Source organism: Spermophilus citellus (assembly GCF_964194105.1).
Source record: "Spermophilus citellus genome assembly, chromosome: 6".
Lineage (NCBI taxonomy): Eukaryota > Metazoa > Chordata > Mammalia > Rodentia > Sciuridae > Spermophilus > Spermophilus citellus.
Genome location: NC_138187.1, coordinates 149,908,129 through 149,927,039, shown reverse-complemented (window position 1 = coordinate 149,927,039; position 18,911 = coordinate 149,908,129). Strand labels below are relative to the sequence as shown.

General features: G+C 41.3%; 1 protein-coding gene across 3 annotated transcripts in view; it reads left to right on the top strand.

Moving 5' to 3' along the window:
- Positions 1-18,911, top strand: part of LOC308651644 (uncharacterized protein C1orf21) — a 206,254-nt gene that overhangs the window by 106,025 nt on the left and 81,318 nt on the right. For all 3 annotated transcript variants that reach the window (XM_081299048.1, XM_081299047.1, XM_081299049.1), the window contains one exon: positions 8,376-8,470. In XM_081299048.1, coding sequence (XP_081155174.1) covers positions 8,376-8,470 — 95 coding nt within the window. The remainder of the gene's footprint in view (positions 1-8,375; positions 8,471-18,911) is intronic.

Here is an 18,911-nt window from a genome sequence, read left to right as displayed (position 1 = left end):
CCTGAAGGAATCTAGGCTGGCTCTGCATCTGCTTGTGCCTTCTGTCAGAGTTTGTCAGAAGATGAATGTTCTGGGGCCCTTAATGACTGGCTAATAGTTCTTTGGTCACTGAATAATGAACCCCAAATGAATGAAGGAAATATCTTGTCTGGCCTCTGGGATGATTGAATGATTCGGGAAGGAGGCCTGCGGGTCCAGTCTTAATTATTAAAGGTGCCGTGGTGAGAGGATTTGTCATTTTGGGTACTTTCTGTGGAAACTCTGAGGCCTAAGGTCACCCTCTATGCAGCTGAGGGCACTGCTCATCTTGTCTTCTCAAAAGCAAGAACAAGGTCCTAAGAATGCGAACAGAACACACCGTCCACAGGCCTGGGCCAGGCTGGCCAGGGTGTGTCCAGAGGAGATGGTCAGGGACCAAGGGCAGAGCCTTAGCCTATACCAGTGGTCTCAGGACTTGGGCTCTGGCTGAGTCTTGTCACCTGGCTCTTTGGTTGGCCCTGTCCTTGACCTCTCTCTGCACCCCCTGGACTTCCCCGTGTCTTCCACACTGAGTTGCTTACACTTCCCCATTTGTCACACTCTCTCCACCTTTGAACTCTGTCCCCTTGCTGAGCCGTCCACCAGTCCCCTTCCCAAGCACCCTTGTTCCTCAGTCCTGGGGAACTGAAGTTTGTCACCTCTTCCAAGACTCTCCCTAACCTGACTGAGGTCCCTCCTTTCCACTCCACAGCCACCACCCCACTAGTGTGCTTCTCATGGCCGTGGACACTCCCGACTCTACTTGCTTGTTTTCTTATGTCCTCCCCTCCCCGGCTGTGAGCACCTTCAGAACAGGACGGCTTCCTTTTCCTGGATACAGCTCCTGGACTGAGCAATGACTCTGGCATGTAGTAGGTGCTCCATAAATATTGTTGAAGTAAGGAAAGAGAGAAACACAGCATGGATGGCTGGGGCTAGCCCCGCCCCGCACTTGACTCAAGGTCAGAAAATAGATCCTTCCCTTCATCTTCCTGCTCAGAATCAAACCAAGAGGTTTTTTGTTCATACCTGGTTGGGCCAGAAGGGTATCCACAAAGTGGTGTAATTTACAGAGATCACATAGTAGTCAATAAGAAAAATGCTGCAACTCCATTAAGAAATAAAGAGCAAAGAATAGGAAGAGATGCACAAAGAAGTCCAGATGAATGATCAGCACATGGGGAATGTATCCAGTGCCACATCAAACTAAAAAAAAAAAAAAAAAAATAGATATTATTTTTTACCTTTCAATTCATTGTATGTTTTTTAAAAGGATAATGGCCTTTATTAGTGAGGGTGCAGCACTGAAATTGGTCTTATACCACCATCTTAGTCCTTTTGTGCTGCTATAACAAAATGCCACAGACTGGGTACTTTATAGACAACAGAAATTTATTTCTCAGAATTTTGGAAGCTGGGAAGCCCAAGATCAAGGCCTGGTATTTGGCATCAGGTGAAGACCTTCCTACTGTGTTCTTAGATGGCAGACTACAGAAGCACAAAAGGGATAATCTCATTCCTCAAACCATTTGTTAGTCAGCCTTGGTCACTGTGACCAAAATACCTCATAAAAAAACAACTTAAAGAAGGAAAAGTTTATTTTGGCTCATGGTTTCAGAGATTCCAGCCCAGGGTCACCTGCTCCATTGTTTTGGGCCTGGGGCAAGACAGAGCACCCTAGAGGAAGGGTGTGGTGGAGGAAGGCTGCTGAGCTCCTGGCAGCCCAAAGCAGAGAGAAAGAGAGGGGCCAGGGACAAGGTATAACCCAAGGCCTTGCCCCCAGTGACCTACTTCCTCTAACCATGTCCCACCTGCCCACAGTTTCCGCCACCTCCCAGTAGTCCATTCAGCTCTCAGTGGATTAATCCACCCATGGAGTTAGAGCCCTTAGGATCCAATCACTTTCCAAGAGCCCCACCTCTGGATATTGCTGTATCGGGGACCAAGTCTTCAACACCTGAGCTTTTAGGGAACATTCTAGACCCAAACCACAGCACCATTTTATAATGGCATCAATCCCATTTCCCAAAGACCCCACTTCTTGATATCATCACAGCGGGAATTAAGTTCCACACGGGCTTTGGAGGGGACACCACCATTCTAGCTGTAGCAAGCACTGGAGCAACAGTAGGTGATACCACCAGGCCTTTGTATCTGGCTTTGTTTATCTCCTGTCTAAATGTAAATAAGCATAGGGTTTTACTATAAAGGAAGACATCAAAGACATAGGAGAATTGCTGTGGTGGTGACATTAACATTTATATTATGAGGTCTCCGAAAGGGGCCTGAATGTAAATATGTCCCATCCCTGTACCTCCTCTAGTAGAAATTATGGCTAGGCACCTTTCATGCCCAGTCTCCACAGATTCAAAGTCTCAAAGTATAATTTTTCTGCTTGTTATTTTTGAACAACTTATATTTTTAGATCATTAAAATTTTTTAGATTGTTTTCCTTTAGTTGTAAATGAACACAATGACTTTATTCATTTATTTTTATGTGGTGCTGAGGATCGAACCCAGTCCCTCACACATGCTAGGCGAGCGCTCTACCTCTGAGCCACAAACCCCAGCCCAGATTATTAAAATTTAATGTGTCAAACAATCTTATTTTGAAATTAGTTTTCCTTCATTAGTTTGATTTGAAACAAACTCTGGAAAGATATGAGTTATTTTTTATTGAAGGTGCCAAAGCTTTGCTTGAGAAATGTTCAGAACATTAAAAATGGGCAGTTTGGAATTATCCTAGAAATTGCTCAGTGTTAATTATTACATCGGAGCTGACTAATTCATTTCCAACAAGTTTGCTGACCGTAATTACTGGGAAGGGTCTTATGAGGGTCTTCACCTGCGCGTCTACTTTGTATATGAATTTGTTCCAAATTTAGAATCTGTCCTGGTGAACTGTGGCAGTGGAATGTGGTTCATCTGCTGGGCTGAGGAGTGTGCTCTCAGCAGGAGATGGCTCCCAGAGAAGGAGCTGTCCCCTGAGAGGGTTGGTTTTCCTTGGGTCCCATTTCCTGGGCTCCTGCATGCCCCTGGCGTTGACTCTCATGGAGTCCAGACCATCTTTGACGCTTAGACCATACTGAGAGAGGCTTTGCAGATGAGGATCGACTGGAGGGGAACCAGGCCCGGACACTAAGATACAATCAGAGCCTGAACTATTTATTCTCTGCTCTTCAGCGCCTCTGCTGTTAAACTTCTCTTCAGTCAAACAAATATTAGTTACTGACATATTGCTACAAATAATGAGGAGTATAAAAATGCGTTTTGGAGATTAGGATGTTAAGAGAGACCAGTATAAAAGCGTGATAGAGAGGTTGAGTATGTGAGCTTTGAAGTCACACCACCTGATCCCAGCTCCATCATTCCCAAGCCCTGGACCGAAGGAAGGAAGAGAAGGTGGAAGGAAGACAGAAAGGGAAGAATGAAAGGAAGGGGGAGGGGGAGGGAAGAAGGAAGGACGGGACAGACATTAGCTGAATTTTTTTTCTGAATTTGATCGAAGGCAGCAACCCCCCCCCCCCCCCAGGCTAAAGGTTGGGTGTGCCTGGCTGGCCCTAAAAAGTAGCTGTGGACCCTGGATCCACGCTCACTCATGGCACATATCCAACTTCAGTGTTTTCCCTTTTGTTGCATTCCTAGAAGGGCACCAATCAGAGATTGCCAATTCAACAAGAATCATCTTTTAATTGGGCATAAAAAGCAGTGTTGCGGGGCTGGGGATGTGGCTCAAGCGGTGGCGCGCTCGCCTGGCATGCGTGCGGCCCGGGTTCGATCCTTAGCACCACATACCAACAAAGATGTTGTGTCCACCGAGAACTAAGAAATGAATGTTGGAAATTCTCTCTCTCTCTCTCTCTCTCTCTCTCTCTCTCTCTCTCTCTCTCTCTCTCTCCCTCCCTCCCTCCTCTCTCACTCTCTCTTTAAAAAAAAATTAAAAAAAAAAAAAAAAAAAGCAGTGTTGGGTAGCCACGCGGGGCTCATGCCTGTAATCCCAGTGGCTCCAGATGTTGAGGCAGGAGGGTCCAGAGTTCAGAGCTAGCGTCAGCAACCTCAAGGCGCTGAGAAACTCAGTGAGACCCTGTCTCTAAATAATATGCAAAATAGGGCTGGGGGTGTGATTCAGTGGTGTGGTCCAGTGCCCTTGAGTTCAACCCCTAGTACCAATAAGAAAAAAAAAAAAAAGCAGTGTGGGAAAAGAGGAGTTTGAGAAAGGGCTTGGAGACTTGCCTTAATGGGTTGCTCCAGAGAGGTGTGGGGAGGGTCCAGGAAAGCTGCAGGATGCAATGGAAACTTAAGGAAGGGTCATACAAAGGTTTAGAACTCTGGTAGAAGAGGAGATTGTTTGACCTCAAAGACACACTTTGCCTCTTTAAAATATTGGCCTAGGCCCAGCCTTCCATCCAGGTAAAGAGAAAATGTTTCCTTTCTCCTTCTTTCCCTGTCTGGGTCCCAAGCCCACTTCCTCCCAAGACCTAGTCCAGGGTGATCGTCTTCTCATGACATTGCTAGTTCCTTTAAATCCAGAAAACCATCTCTTTTTATGTAGTTTCTGTGCAGAAATGCTTTTCAGAGTGCAGGCCCTGCAAATGTTGTAGTTTTTGTTTCCTTTCGGGTGCACTCATTGTTAGAAAATACCACTCTCTTAGTTCCAAGCAGATCTTTGACTTGGTCAAATTCCCATTTCCAAATAGTGTCATTAGTGGGTCCAGGAGATTGGCCCTCTGTGTGTTGCCTATCAATGGAGGCTGCAAGAACTCATTGGCTTTGCAGATGGACGATCTGCTCCCAAGTTACCTTTATCGTTAACAGAACTGACTTTAAAAAGAATCAAGTAGAAGGAGATAGCTGCTGGATGTGTGTGAAAATTCCAATCTACTTTGACACCTTCCTACGGTCTTCTTTTGATCAATGACAAATAATCCCAGCCCTTCCCTGCTATAATATCAGGGTAAAATACTAAAAATATCAGCACTGCTTGCTTTTGACCCAGATCTATTTTGACTAGCACAGCCTGTGACTGTTTACATGGAGGGGATGGGAGTCAACCCACTGCTCCTAATGTGCGTTTTAATAAGCCACCTGACAAGATCAACAGGAAGAAAAGAAAATCCGTGGTGAACAGGCGTGAGGGAGCCTGAGGAAGAGGAACCCTGCCCTCACCCTCTGATTCAAGTCCCCACACTGGACCCCCTGGCTGGTAACACTGCCCTCATTATCCCTGGTGTGGGCTCTGATAAAGGGAGCCTAGAGTTCCCAACGAATTCCCCTGAGCCTCCAACCAGAGGAAACTGGATTTCCGTAGCAATCGCCTGGCTGTCATAACCCCCAGTGCTTCTGAGGAGGGCTGTTCCTGACAGCTGCATCTCCATGGCAATGTGTGACACTTTGTTGACGAGTTGTCTCTTTCCAGATGGACATCGCCATTCCACGCCGCCGGCCGTTGAGAAATCTGACAGATTTTAGTATTTGCTTTGTACAAATTGCGGCTTCTCCAAGGGTCTTTTTGGTTTTAGGCTGTGATGGGTTTTTGTGCAGGGTGTCCTGTGAGCAGGCATGATGGCTGTTTGTTTTCTCTTTGTGTTCCCCTCACACTGACGGGGCTGGCCAGCCGGGATTGTTAAGGACACGTTCAAACCTCCCTTCTTTCTCAATTGGAGGAGAGTCTGTCTTGAGGTAAAAAGAAGGGAAAAAAAACAAAAGCTTGCGCTTGGAAGAATGCTACTTTGAAAGTCACATCGCCATCGCCAGGAGCTTTTTCCATTTCATCGGAGATAAATATTAGAAAAATATTAATAGTTTGCTACTTCCAATTCAGTTGTGCTCCCTGGAGGGATAAGAAAATAAAGACTGAATACTGCCCAGCTACTCAGTGTGCATCCGCACTGAGTTTGTCTTGGCACGTGGGAGAGGACATGCAGAAGCACATAGGTCCTAAAATCCTACCATTTGAGGATTTGGGTCTTATAGGCAAAAATAATAGAATCCACTAGAATTGTGGTGTATGTGTGAGTACACACATCTATATATATAGACACATATGTATACACTCGACATAAATACAAATATGACATGTGTTTTATGTATCATCTATAACAACATGTTATTTATATTTAAAGTCATTAGAGAGTTGTTAGAAACAACTAAAAATCACAGTTGAGTTCAGTTAAATATTTGCAATTATCTCACTGAGTCATGACTTACAAATATTATGCCCCTGCAAATATTAATACCCCTCCAAACGAAGTTGGGAGGCCTGTTGTAACTTTCTTTTAACCATTATTTTTATTTCTATGTAGTTGTATCAGAGCCATAATTTGTCACTGTCTTTTCTTTTTAAATTAACAGTTGTTTTTCCAACTCCTGAGTGAATAATCCTTAATTAAATAGATCAGGATTATTAATTTACTTTCACTGTTTTCTGAATACAAAGTTGGAATGTGAAATCCTTTCGTGTTGTAATTGCGCATCAGAATCCATTGATTCTGATGCGCAATTACAATCCATTGATCTGAATGCTAATGCATTTAGGACTTGGAATTCTCAAAGGGCTTATTACTGAATTCTCACACTAGTTTCTCAACTTTCTTTGGAAAGAAGCAGCACCAGTACCTATCTTAAATGGTCAGATAGAAAAAACAATTGGTTTAGTCATGAACATGGAGTTCTTATGTGGACATATGCAAATGAATCCCCTTCCTAACGATGATAATTTGTGGAAACACTTAACCAGCATAACTGCTTGAAGAGATGTGGCCTTCACAAATGTCTTCAGGGCTAATGTGTTCAGGGTAACATCAGAAAACCTGAAACTACATTAGAAATTGGCATTAGAAATCCTAACGCAATATACAAAATTACACATAAGAGGTTGTGAGGGGAATGGGAAAATAAACAAGGAGAGAAATGAATTACAGCAGATGGGGTAGAGAGGGAAGATGGGAGGGGAGGGGAGGGGGGGTAGTAGGGGATAGGAAAGGTAGCAGAATACAACAATTGCTAATAGGGCATTATGTAAAATTGTGGATGTGTAACCGACGTGATTCTGCAATCTGCATTTGGGGTAAAATTGGGGGTTCATAACCCACTTCAATCTAATGTATGAAATATGATATGTCAAGAGCTTTGTAATGTTGTGAACAACCAATAAAAAAAAAAAATAAATCCTAACGCAAGGCACTATGTAAGAATAAAGTTGTTGTGGCCAAATAATCATAGGCAATAAGAAAATACATTCCAACTTTTTAAACAAAAGCCCGAACTCTTAGTGATCCATGATAGTGCTCTATGATAGCTGTCTATCATAGTTAGACATTGCTCCTTACCATATGCTATGCAATCGTCAGTGTGTGTGTGTGATGAAATTTCCTAATGCCTTCCTTTGTGTGAATTTTCCCCCACAAATTGGATTAAAGATGAGTCAAAGTCACACCTATTTTTGAACTTAGGATGTTCCAGTCATTTCCTGTTGACGGGAATCTGATGAATATGTCATTGCCGTTGTCACCAACCCTCTGTTTAGAGAAGTTCATTAGCTGTGGGCTTTCCTGAGTTTGTTCTGTAATGGGTATTGATCTGGGATTGGTGTCCCCTCTCTGGCTATAGCAAATTCTTGGTTCCATCCATTCCCTTCTCTACTTTCTACCCTTAAGTGATAGATCTGTGTGATAAATACTGCAGCTTTTCACACATATGACTTTACAGAGATGAAATGAAAGCATATATGTGGGGTTTATTGTTTTTTTTTTTTTTTGGTTTTTGTAGTACTATCAAATGAATAATAAAGAAATGAAATAATGTCACATGCTCAAATTTAATATAAGGATCATAGAAAGAACATTTCTGTTCCCAATTGTTAAGGTCTATTTTGTTCATCATCCCAATTCTTTTGTTTTAAACAATGCTTTAGGTTTTTCCAAAAGAGAAATTAAGGTCCAGATGTACTGCTGAAAATTGCTGCTATAGGCATTTTGGACTAATATTTTCTTGGGGGAAAATAAGAACATTCTCTCGAGTCTTCTTGGGGCATTGTGTGAGGTGTCTCGGTATGTGTGGGTTCCAAATAGTCCAAATAGAATAACCTGTTTCCACTCACCACTTACTCTCTCTGAAAGGAGCAAGCAGTCAGACTGTCATTAGCTGAGCTTTCTCCAGTCAACAGAGAAGAGTACCTCCTAAAAGGACCGGATCCAAGACCCCAGTTAAGCCTCTTCTAGATTGTTCCAAATGAACCACATATAAAACAGCCGCAGGGGAAAGGGTCTAACAAATTACGCTACGGGGCTTTTCTAACTGACACTTTTCCATCATTGTGGGAAAAATTACAAGATGTGTTTTCTTTTTTTGGCACTCAGATGAGTATAGGATCAAACCAGTGGAAGAGGTCAAATACATGAAAAATGGGGCAGAAGAGGAGCAGAAAATAGCTGCCAGGAACCAAGAAAACTTGGTAAGAATCGAATTTCTCCTTTGACAATGAATTTTGGTGATACCATTGTAATACAATCCACACTGCATGTTTCGGCTGCAACTCACACACTGGCTCCAGGTTTCTTGAAAGCGCTGCGGTTATTTATAGCCTGCCTGGAAGCTGCACCATTACTCCTGTATCCTGTTTGTCTGAATAAGCCCTTCTTTAATCTTGATGGGAGTGCACCCCGGAAAAATGCAGTGCACTTATTCATGTTTTTAAAGTTGTTTTTAAAGTTCTAAATTTAAAGGGGGGGGGGGGATGGTGTAGGATTGAGATTTATGGGAGGAGGTTTGGTTCACTTGGAGTTTTTCTACCCCCGCCCCCTTTAACTCTTGTCCAGGTCAAGGTGAATGGTAAAGTTTCTGTACTCTGAGCGTGTAATGCCATTGATAAAGTTGCCTTTCAAGGGGACATAATGTACTTCCAGGGTGACTCTCCACCCAGGGTCAGTGCTCCCCACTCACAGTGTTAAAGGTATGAGGGTTTTGAGTTAGTTAGCAGGAAACTGTAGTGATAGGAAATAGGAAGTTAGGAACTTTTTTTTCCCATATGAATCAATATATACCTTAATATTCCATCTCTATAAAAATATTTAGCTAACTGTCTTATTAGATGATTTCTTAAAAAAAAAAAGGTTACAAATAATTGAGAATCTACATTTATTCAGCAGTATTGGTGCCAAACAGCTTTTATGTATATTTTATTCTTGAATTGTTTTCTTTCATGATTGAGTGAACGTATTTTTGAGAAGCCTGCAATATTGTAAAGTATTTCCACTTCACTTAAACTCCTCTTTCTATTATGTGCAGTTTTCATATTTCTATTATGTGCAATTTTCATATAATTTTCTGTTATAGCAGAGGGAGGTGGCCAGATAGTAACCAATGCACAGTGCTGTTTAAGGTTATCATTTTCCTTGATACTCTAGTGAATATTAGAAGCTATTTATTTTTTCTTTATTCTCTTCTGAATGCGTGAACTATAGCCTGAGTACTAAAGTATCAACAAGTAAATATTAGATCTTTTTTTTTTCCTTCGGGCTGGAGATTGAACCCAGGGGCACTAAGTCACATCCCTAGCCCTTTTTTGTTTTTTATTTAGAGACAGGGTCTCACTGAGTTGCTAAGTGCCTTGATAAGTTGCTGAAGCTGGCTTTGAACTCTCGATCCACTTGCCTCAGCTTCTGAAGTCACTAGGATTACAGGTGTGCACCACCACGCCCAGCTTGAATATCAGATCTTTTTTTAAAAGTGAAAACACTCTTGATAATTAAATGTTGATTTATAAATGTGATTTGGATCTTTTGTGTGTGTGTGTGTGTGTGTGTGTGTGTGTGTGTGTATGAGAGAGAGAGAGAGAGAGAGAGAGAGAGAGAGAGAGAGAGAGAGAGAGAGGTTTGGATCTTAAAGTATCACTTAGTGACAGAGATTCATGCCTACAATGAGGATATATTTTACCATCAACATTAAAGCCTAGGGAAAGGTAACAGTGATTAAATAGTAAAAATTATTATGATCAGACTTTATTTTTTAAACTGGAGGTAGAACCCAGGGTTACTTTACCACTAAGCTACATCCCAGTCCTTTTTAATTCTTTTTTTAATTTTGAGACAGTTTCTTGCTAAATTATTGAAACTCTTGGTAAGTTGCTGAGGCTGCCTCAGCCCCCAAGTTGCTGGGATTATAGGCGTACACCACTGGACCTGGCCTGGGTCACTCTTACTCATTGTTAAAACCACAGGCTAAGTGTTGCTCTCTGATAGAAACCTCTAGACCTCACCAGCTGTGCTAGTTCTCCTTTAGTCTCCCTGACTATATTTGTGTTTTCCTCTACAGTACTCAACCCAGCTGTTTTGGAATACCTCTGAGTAATTTGCTTAATGTACATTCCTCTTTTAGACTGTAAGCTCATGAGGGTAAAACTGTTTCATTTTGGTTTACAGTTAAGTGTCCAGCACCTAACAGTGTGTAGCACCTAGTTGTTACTTCATAGTTGCCTAAGACCTCCAGTCACTTTGGCCCTGTGACCACAGTTTCTGTGGCTGGAGGAGATGATGCTGGTTGTCTGAGACTAATGATGAATCATTTATACGTCAATCATTTATGCACTCTCAATTTGCATTTGTTCCAATTTTCATCACTGCTTAACATCCATATATTATACTTTGCTTCTCTGAGACTTTAATTCCTTCTTAAGGAAGGTGGTGTGAAGTCGTAGCATTGGCTTTGAAGATTATACATACATAGATCTCAATATGGACCGTAGCTTTGCCATGGTTTATAATTTTGGCCAGATATCTAAAACTTCTCAACTTCAAGTTCCACATCTGGAACCTGGGAGATAACACAATTATTAAAAGTATTAAAAGAAAATGTGGAAGATTATGTTTAACATCTTAGCAAAGGGAAGTTTCACTAAACAAGACAGAGAACACAAAAGCTGTCGAGAAAACACTTTTTCTTTTGTGACATCAAATTGGATACTTTTGTAAAAATAGGATGACTGCAAAAAGTAGTTAGTTGGTAGGTAAGAGCCTGGGAGAAAATATTTACAATGGTTATAAGGCAATGAATTAATATCTGAGACTTTGAAGTACACTTGTAAATAATTAGGAAAAAGGCAATCCATTAGAAAAATGGGTGAATGAGCAGTTGATTCACAGTAGAAAATGTAGAGGATAGCATATGAAAACACATCTTCATCACTAGTACAGTGCCTCGTCCCCCATACTGGGGACTGAACCCGGGGCACTTAACCACTGAGCAACATCACCATCCCTTTTTATTTATTTTGAGACTGGGTCTTGCTAAGTTGCTTGGAACCTCTCTAAGTTTCTGAGGCTGGCTTTGAACTTGTGATATTCCTGCCTCAGGCATATGCTACCATGCCTAGCTCTTTTATTTTTTTTTTTCTTCATACTTGGAATTGAAGCCAGGGTTGCTTTACCACTGAGCTACATCCCTAGTCCTTTTTAGTTTTTATTTTGAGACAAGATCTTGCTAAGGTGCTTAGGACCTCACTAATTTGTTGAAGCTGCCCTCAAACTTGGGATCCTCCTGTCGCAGCCTTCCAAGTCGCTTGGATTACGGGTGTGCACCACCATGCATCTTTCTCTGAAGATACAAACCGCTGCCCAAGCCATGCTCAACTGGACGGCTGGGGGGCTGCTCTCAGGAACACCTCGAGCTGCTCTTGTTCCCACAGTTAATTTTGTGTTTTCCAAGAACTGATGTGCTGGTTCCCAAATCCGTTTCTACTGGTTGAATGTCATTGTAATTATGTAATTTAGTTAAATATATGCAAACCAATGAAACACAAGTGAGGAAAGAGCTGTTTCAGTGAAAATTAAATTGAATGCTTTGGAAAGTCTTGATGAAGGGAAGTTACTAAAAGCTTCCTGTTAAATTAGATTAAATTCAACACTCGGACTATTTCACAAGGTCTTTACATTCTCACTTCACTTAAGAAACCAAAATAGGGACTCTCGGATGTGCATTATGGATATGGCTAATGTGAAGCCCAATGTGGAGTGGTTCTTTACTGAAAGGAGAAACCTGGTTCCTATATCAAGAGATTAGAGAAGAAATGCACATCTGTGTATTTTTAAATAAAATATGTTGCATGTGCTTATATCTTTTTTTGTGTTACCTATCTTTAACTCACTGTCTTGTTTAATTGTGTGGGTGGTGTTACCTAATACAACTTTAAACGGTAATCAGGGAAATGCAAATTAATACACAATCCCATTCTTCACCCATTAGATTGTCAATGACTTGATATTTGATGATATCAAATTTTGGCATGGTTATAGGAAAATATGTATTTGCATACTGGTGGTAAACATCACGGAGGGCAGTTTAGCAGTATCTATGAAAATTTAAACATGCATGGCCTCACCCAACACTTCCATATCTTGCTCTGCACCCAAGCACTTACCCAGGTATCTGAGGAGGCTCACACAGGACATTCACTACACATTGTTTATCCGTGAAAAATAATAATAATCATCATGCCTGTCAGTAGGACAATAGTACTGCACACCATACTAGGAAATAATTATTTAAAAATGAGAACCATACAAACTGTTATGGAAATGTCCTGCAAATTGTAGAATTGATATTTTTAGCATGATGTCATTTAAGGTTTTTTTGTGTGGGGGGGAGGGCTTATTGTTGTTGTGGCTTTTGTCTTTTTTTTTTTTTTTTTTTTGATACCTGGGACTTAGTCCTACTACTGAACTTCATCGTCACCCCTTTTTATTTTGAAACAGGAGTCTCACTAAGTAGCTCAGGTTTTTTATATTCCTGCATCAGCCTCCCAAGTCATCCGATTACAGGCGTTTGCCCTCATATCCTGCTAAGATTGTTTAATTAAATAAAACAGCAACACTGTGCATTTTTCATGAGTATCCATATCTCTGTAGAGATTCAAAGACAAAACCTGGGTGGATCTATCAGTAATGGGTTCGCCAGTTGATGAGGTTTTAAGTAAGCATCGACCCTTCTTCCTTGAACAAAGAGCTGTGGCATCATAGTGGACTTCAGTCTCCCAAGAAGAAATGGCAATGTTAAAGTGTTTCTCAGCTTAACATACGCAGAAATCAATGATGCAAGGGTGTTTTGTTTGTTTGGTTTGGTTTGGTTTTGCAGTGCTAGGGATCAAACCCAGAGCCTCATGCATGCTAGGCAAGCACTCTACCACTAAGCTACATCCCCAGCCACTTAAAGGTGGTATTTGAAGAAACTTCTACAGTCATCCAAAAAGGAGGGAGTAGCAGAGCATGACAAATCCTATCTCAAATGACTTTTTCTCTTACCCCTATTCACTTTGAACTGACCAAATGCAGGTGAACAGTGTTTGTTAGGATCCCAGTGCCACGTCTCTCTTGAACAAGTCCCTGTTTCATTGTACTCTGTTCTCACTACCAGTGTGGCTTTGTGGGGGCTCTGAAAGGAGTGTAAGGATTGACCCAGCACAGGGGTAACTCCGGAAACTCTAGATGAGATGGACACACACAGCAAACAGAGGCCCTAATGAAGTCTCGGGAGAACCAGAATGGAATGGTGGGTGCCAGCTGGGAGATCTGAGGAAAATCAGAAGCTGCAATTTCAGTGTGCCGTGAAGGAAACCAGGTTTTGATTGACAGATGAAGTTGGGAAGGGATTTCAAGCAGAAGGAAAAGTTTGAGCCGAGGCATGAATGAGGAGTGGTTCGGGAGACTGACAGGATATATTGTGAAGTGTTTATTTGGCTAGTTGATGCCGCTTTTTTCCTTTCTTGTCAGCATACTGATTTCTGGTTTACCAGTAGTCTGCAGCATTTGTAACTACAGAATAAATAGAACAGACCTCTGCAGCTCTGATTAAAAGATTGAGGGTGTGATAATGACTTCCTTTTCCCAGCATTGTTACAAGAGTGATTGCTTTTAATCATGCTTTCCTTGGATACAAGGTCTGTTATGGTTTAGATGTGGTGTCCCCCGAAAGCTCACATATGAGACAATGCAGGAAAGTTTGGAAGAGAAATGACTGGGTTATAGCCTTAGCCTTATCAGTGAATTAATCCCTGATGGCATTGACTGACTTAGGTGGTAGGGTGTGGCTGGAGGAGATGGGAAGTAGGCTGTGACTATGGGGTATGTATTTTATGTCTGGAGAGTGGAGTCTCTCTCTGTACTTCTTGACCACCATGATGTGAGCTGCTTCCCTCTGCCTGCCACACACTCCTCCGTGATGTTCCGACTCATCTCAAACCCTGCCCGAGAAATGGAACTGGCCTTCTTCTATGGACTAAGACCTCTGAAACCGGTGAGCCTTCAAATAAACTTTCCCTCCTCTATGGTTGTTCTGGTCACACCCTTTAGTCACAGCAGTGAAAAAACTGACTAAAACAAGGTCCATCTAAAAGTTGTTGGACCTATTTGTTCTTGACCTCCTCCTGCCCAATAAATGATAGCCTCTAATTTGTCCCTTGAAACTTTTCTTGCTCAGTTCTGGAAATTCACAAACACAAGCAATACTTAAGATTAAGATTTCTGCCCTCTTCTTCAAGACTGGAACCCTGACATTTAAATAGAAAGTGGAAAGAACTTTCATCAAGGCCTGATTCTGTTTGATCCACATGGGCATCTTAGAAGTTGGATCTGAATATTATTAAAACCTGGGCATTTTTTTTGCTCAGTGGCTCAGATACAACAGAGGAATGAGGGAAATGAGTGACACCTGAGACTGGGCCACCAGTATTAGACATGGCCGGGTGTCTTTTCTGCAGATTGTTCAAATTTCTGCCTTATCATCTATGGGATACTAAAAGTAAAACCAAAGCATATAAGTTTCATGCATCTGTTGGCAAACTCTGTGAGATAGCTTCACCCAGAATTAATAATTTATGCCCTGGAGGACAGAGCTTGGAAAGAAGCCATAATGTTTTCAAGGGCCTGGACTTGGTCATTGTCCCTCCAGGCATCATTTGTGAACAAATAATACCCATTGTTAAAAGAGGTGCAGGAATCAGGAGCCTCATGATTTTCGTTTTTCAGGGGTTCTTGATGATTCTGAAAATGATTCTGTAGCTGTCATTCAGAAAAGAAGGAAATAAATACCCAGCCATGAAAAATTCATGCATCTTCTTTGGAGACATGAAGATGTATTGTTTAGCTTGTCAACAATATAATAGATATATGAAGGTGCCGTTGCTCCTGCCTGCCTCACATTCAGAATAGGACTAATTGAATTTATTTACTCGGTGCTCTGTATGATAGTAGACGCCGGATTTCTTTCTTCTTTGAAAAGTGAAACTATTGATACTGATAATGTATTTTCCAAAACTTAATGAACTGACTCTTTTTTTTTTTTTTTTTTTTGGTTCCTGTCGGGTGAGATGCTACCCCACAGATTCTCATTTACTGACAAACTTCTGCTCATAACTGAATAATTTGGGGATTTGCCTAATTTCAAATAAATACTTCTTTTATGGATTTTTATAGTTAAGGATACTTCGACTGGAAACAAGTCAAGAGTATTGTGATGGGAACTGGATATGAGGTTGGGGTTCATCTCAAATGCAAAGTAGAAGGCTCATCATTAGGACAGAGCCCAGCAGGACTGACAAGATTCTGGTCCGACTAACAAGGGTTCTTTCACTTCTCCAGAGTCAGAGACATGCTGAGCCTGAAAAGCATGGCGGGGAACAGCAGCTATAGATAAAAAGAAGGGAGAATCTCATTCCAGTCAGGTGCACCAGAGTGACATCTTAACACACACAGTGTTTAAGCTCATATCAAAGGCTCTGAGCTGCCAGGAGCCGGCCATCCAGTGAGACAAAGTCAACTAGGCGTAGCTAGTGTATTTATTTCATTTCCTCCTGTTGTTTAATTGCATTTTTAAAATTAACTTTTCTTTTTTTTTTAAATAAACATTCTACTTGAGTGAATTACTTTAAGCCATTCTTGGAGAAATGCAGAAGTGAATAAAAACAAAATCAGTCATACATCTCATAATCACCATTTATGTTTTCATGCCTAATATACATAGAAAATACAATATTTCCTAAACAAAAATAGATCTTAATTCCTTCCAAAGCTAAATATAGTCATATCATATGTCTAGCAGTCATGTTCCAAGGGTGTTTTTCCAACTGATTTGAAAACCTGTGACCATATAGAAACCTTCATGTGACTGTTGGTAACAACTTTATGTATAATCACCCCAAATGGGAAGCAACCAATATGTCCTTCAGGGATGAGTAGACAAAGTGTGTACATCCATATAAGGGACTATTACTCAGTGATGAAAAGGATTGAAAAATCAAGCTATGAAAAAATATAGATGAGTGTTAAATGCATATTACTATGTGAGAGAAACCAGTCTTTTTCTTGAGATCATTAGTGCTGAAATTTCTTGTCAGCTTGGATAGAACTTGGCAGGTACTAAAAAAAAAAAAAAAAAAAAAATCATGCCATCAGCATTCTGATGCTAGTCAGGTACTAGATGATGTTTTTGTTTTTGTTTAAGAAAATGAGAATTTTCCCAGGCACAGTGATGCATGTCTATGATCCCAGCAATTTGAGAGGCTGAGGCAGGAGGATCGCAAGTTCAGGGCCAGCCTTAGCAACTAATTGAGACCCTCATCAATTTTTTTGAGACCCTGTCTTAACTTGAATAGGACTAAAGATATAGCTCAACAGTAAAATGTCCCTGAGTTCCCCAGTACAGAAACAAAAAAGAAAAAAAAGTTAAGAAAAAAATGGGAATTATTTGACAGCCATTATGGTTTGGCTCTGGAACATCTCCCTAAAAGCTCATGCTTTGAAAGCATGATTCCCAATGCAGTAAGGTTCAGAGGTGGAGCTTTTAGGCAGTGAATAGGGCTCTGACCTCATCAATGGATTAATCTGTTTGCTGGATCAATCCATTGATAGCTAAATGGACTACTGAGTGGTAAAGTAGGCAGGCAGGACATGGCTGGAGGAAGTAGGTCACCGAGATTGTGACCTTGGATACTATATCTGTCTCTGGCCCCTTCTTCCCTCCCTCCCTCTCTGTGCTTCACAACTGCCGCACCCATCCACCATGATGTTCTGCCTCACCCCGGGCCCAGAGCAATGGAGCTGACTGACCACAGACTGAGAACTCTGAAACTGAGCCCAAATAAACTTTTCCTCCTCTGTGGTTCTTATCAGGCATTTTTTTCCCACAGTGATGAAAAGCTGACTAACGCAACAGCCTAATGGTACACTAACTCTTAATATCTCTAATCATTTTTTAAACCCACATTGTTTTCTAGATAGAAATAAAACCACTAACTTTAGAAGATAACCCTTCTATTCATTGAGACACAATACCTTTATTTTATTTATGTTTATGTGGTGCTGAGGATGGAACCTAGCACCTCACATGTGCTAGGCGAGCACTCTACCACTGAGCCACAACCCAGGCCCCATGTAGTGTATTTTACCATGCACACACCCCTGACCAAAAGATCCTACTTGCTTCAAAGAACTATGGTTGCTTCTCCATGGAAGAAAGATACCCTCATCAACATCACTGTCCCGGTGATCTGTTGTTGCATAACTGACTGCTGCAAAATACAGTGCCTTATTTATTTTCTCATGCTTCCATGGATGGACAGAGGTCAGCTAGACAGTTCCTGCTAGGGTCTCTGCACTTGCAATAGGATGTAGGCTCAGCTGGGCTAGAAGTTCAAGACGGCTCGCCCACAGGGCTAGCAATTGTTGTTGGCCATGAGCTCAGCTAGGACAAGTGTCCACCTATGACTTCTCTATGGCTTGGGCTTTTCACAGCATGGTGGTCTCTGAGGGTGCTTCACAACTGTCTTCTTACAGGCAGTGGTACTGTTTTTGAAGCTACTTGTCAAAGCAGTCATAGAGCCTCCCAAATTCAAGGGGGTGGAAATCCAAACTCCTCCTCTTGATGGCAGAGTGGCCAAGTTGCATTGCAGAGGAACACAGGGAATGGGAGGTACAGTTACCATCTTGTTCAAATATGTGGGTGGATAGAGACCGATTTACAGGATTGGCATCATGAGAAAGCTGACTGACTTCCAAAACCTGGACTGTGCTCTTTAATCTAATTTCTATTTTAAAAGAAAAGCTGATATGCACATTGCAGTGATACACACCTGTAATTCCAGCTACTCAGGAGGCTAAGGCAGGAGGATGGCAAGTTCAAGGCCGGCCTAGGCTGTACAGCAAGATCCAGTTTCAAAATAAAAAAGGCTTGGATGTGGCTCAGTGGTAGAGCTCTTACCCAACATGTGTGAATCCCTAGGTCCAATCCCCAGTACTATCAAAAAAAGAAAAAAGCAAACGCTTATAAAGAAACATCCCTTTGTACTTTTGTACTGTGGGAAACACCTTTTTTTTAAGTACCAGATATACCAGATACACAAAAGGCATAAGGCATATAATCCCAGGAGACAAAATCAATTATGCTGTTCATCAAATCTTCTCTGATACTGGCTGACACACATGATGAACCGAAGAAAAGAAGGCTTTGGCACTGAACCTAGCCAAGCTGCTTTTACTAACCAGATGTTCTTATAAATTCCATGAATCATGATCCTTTGTCTGTAAAATCAGATGGCGGCTAGACATTTCTGGGTTGTTTTAAGGAACAAATTAGGTGATTTTGGTGAAATACCCAGTCGTATGCTACAATACTTAGTTAAGTACTGAATAAAGATAGTTATTATTCTTCCTATTTCTATTTCTTAGTTTCCATATCATGTGCCCTCAACTTTCTAGAAGGTTCCATGCACCTCTGCTTGTTAAGTATTGTTTTACTGTTTTGTTGAATATCATCCATGGAGTTTTTAAAATAAGATTCCAATTAATTCCAATTTCAGATCTTCAAACATAAGTATAAATATAGTATCATCATAATAACATTTTATCTTA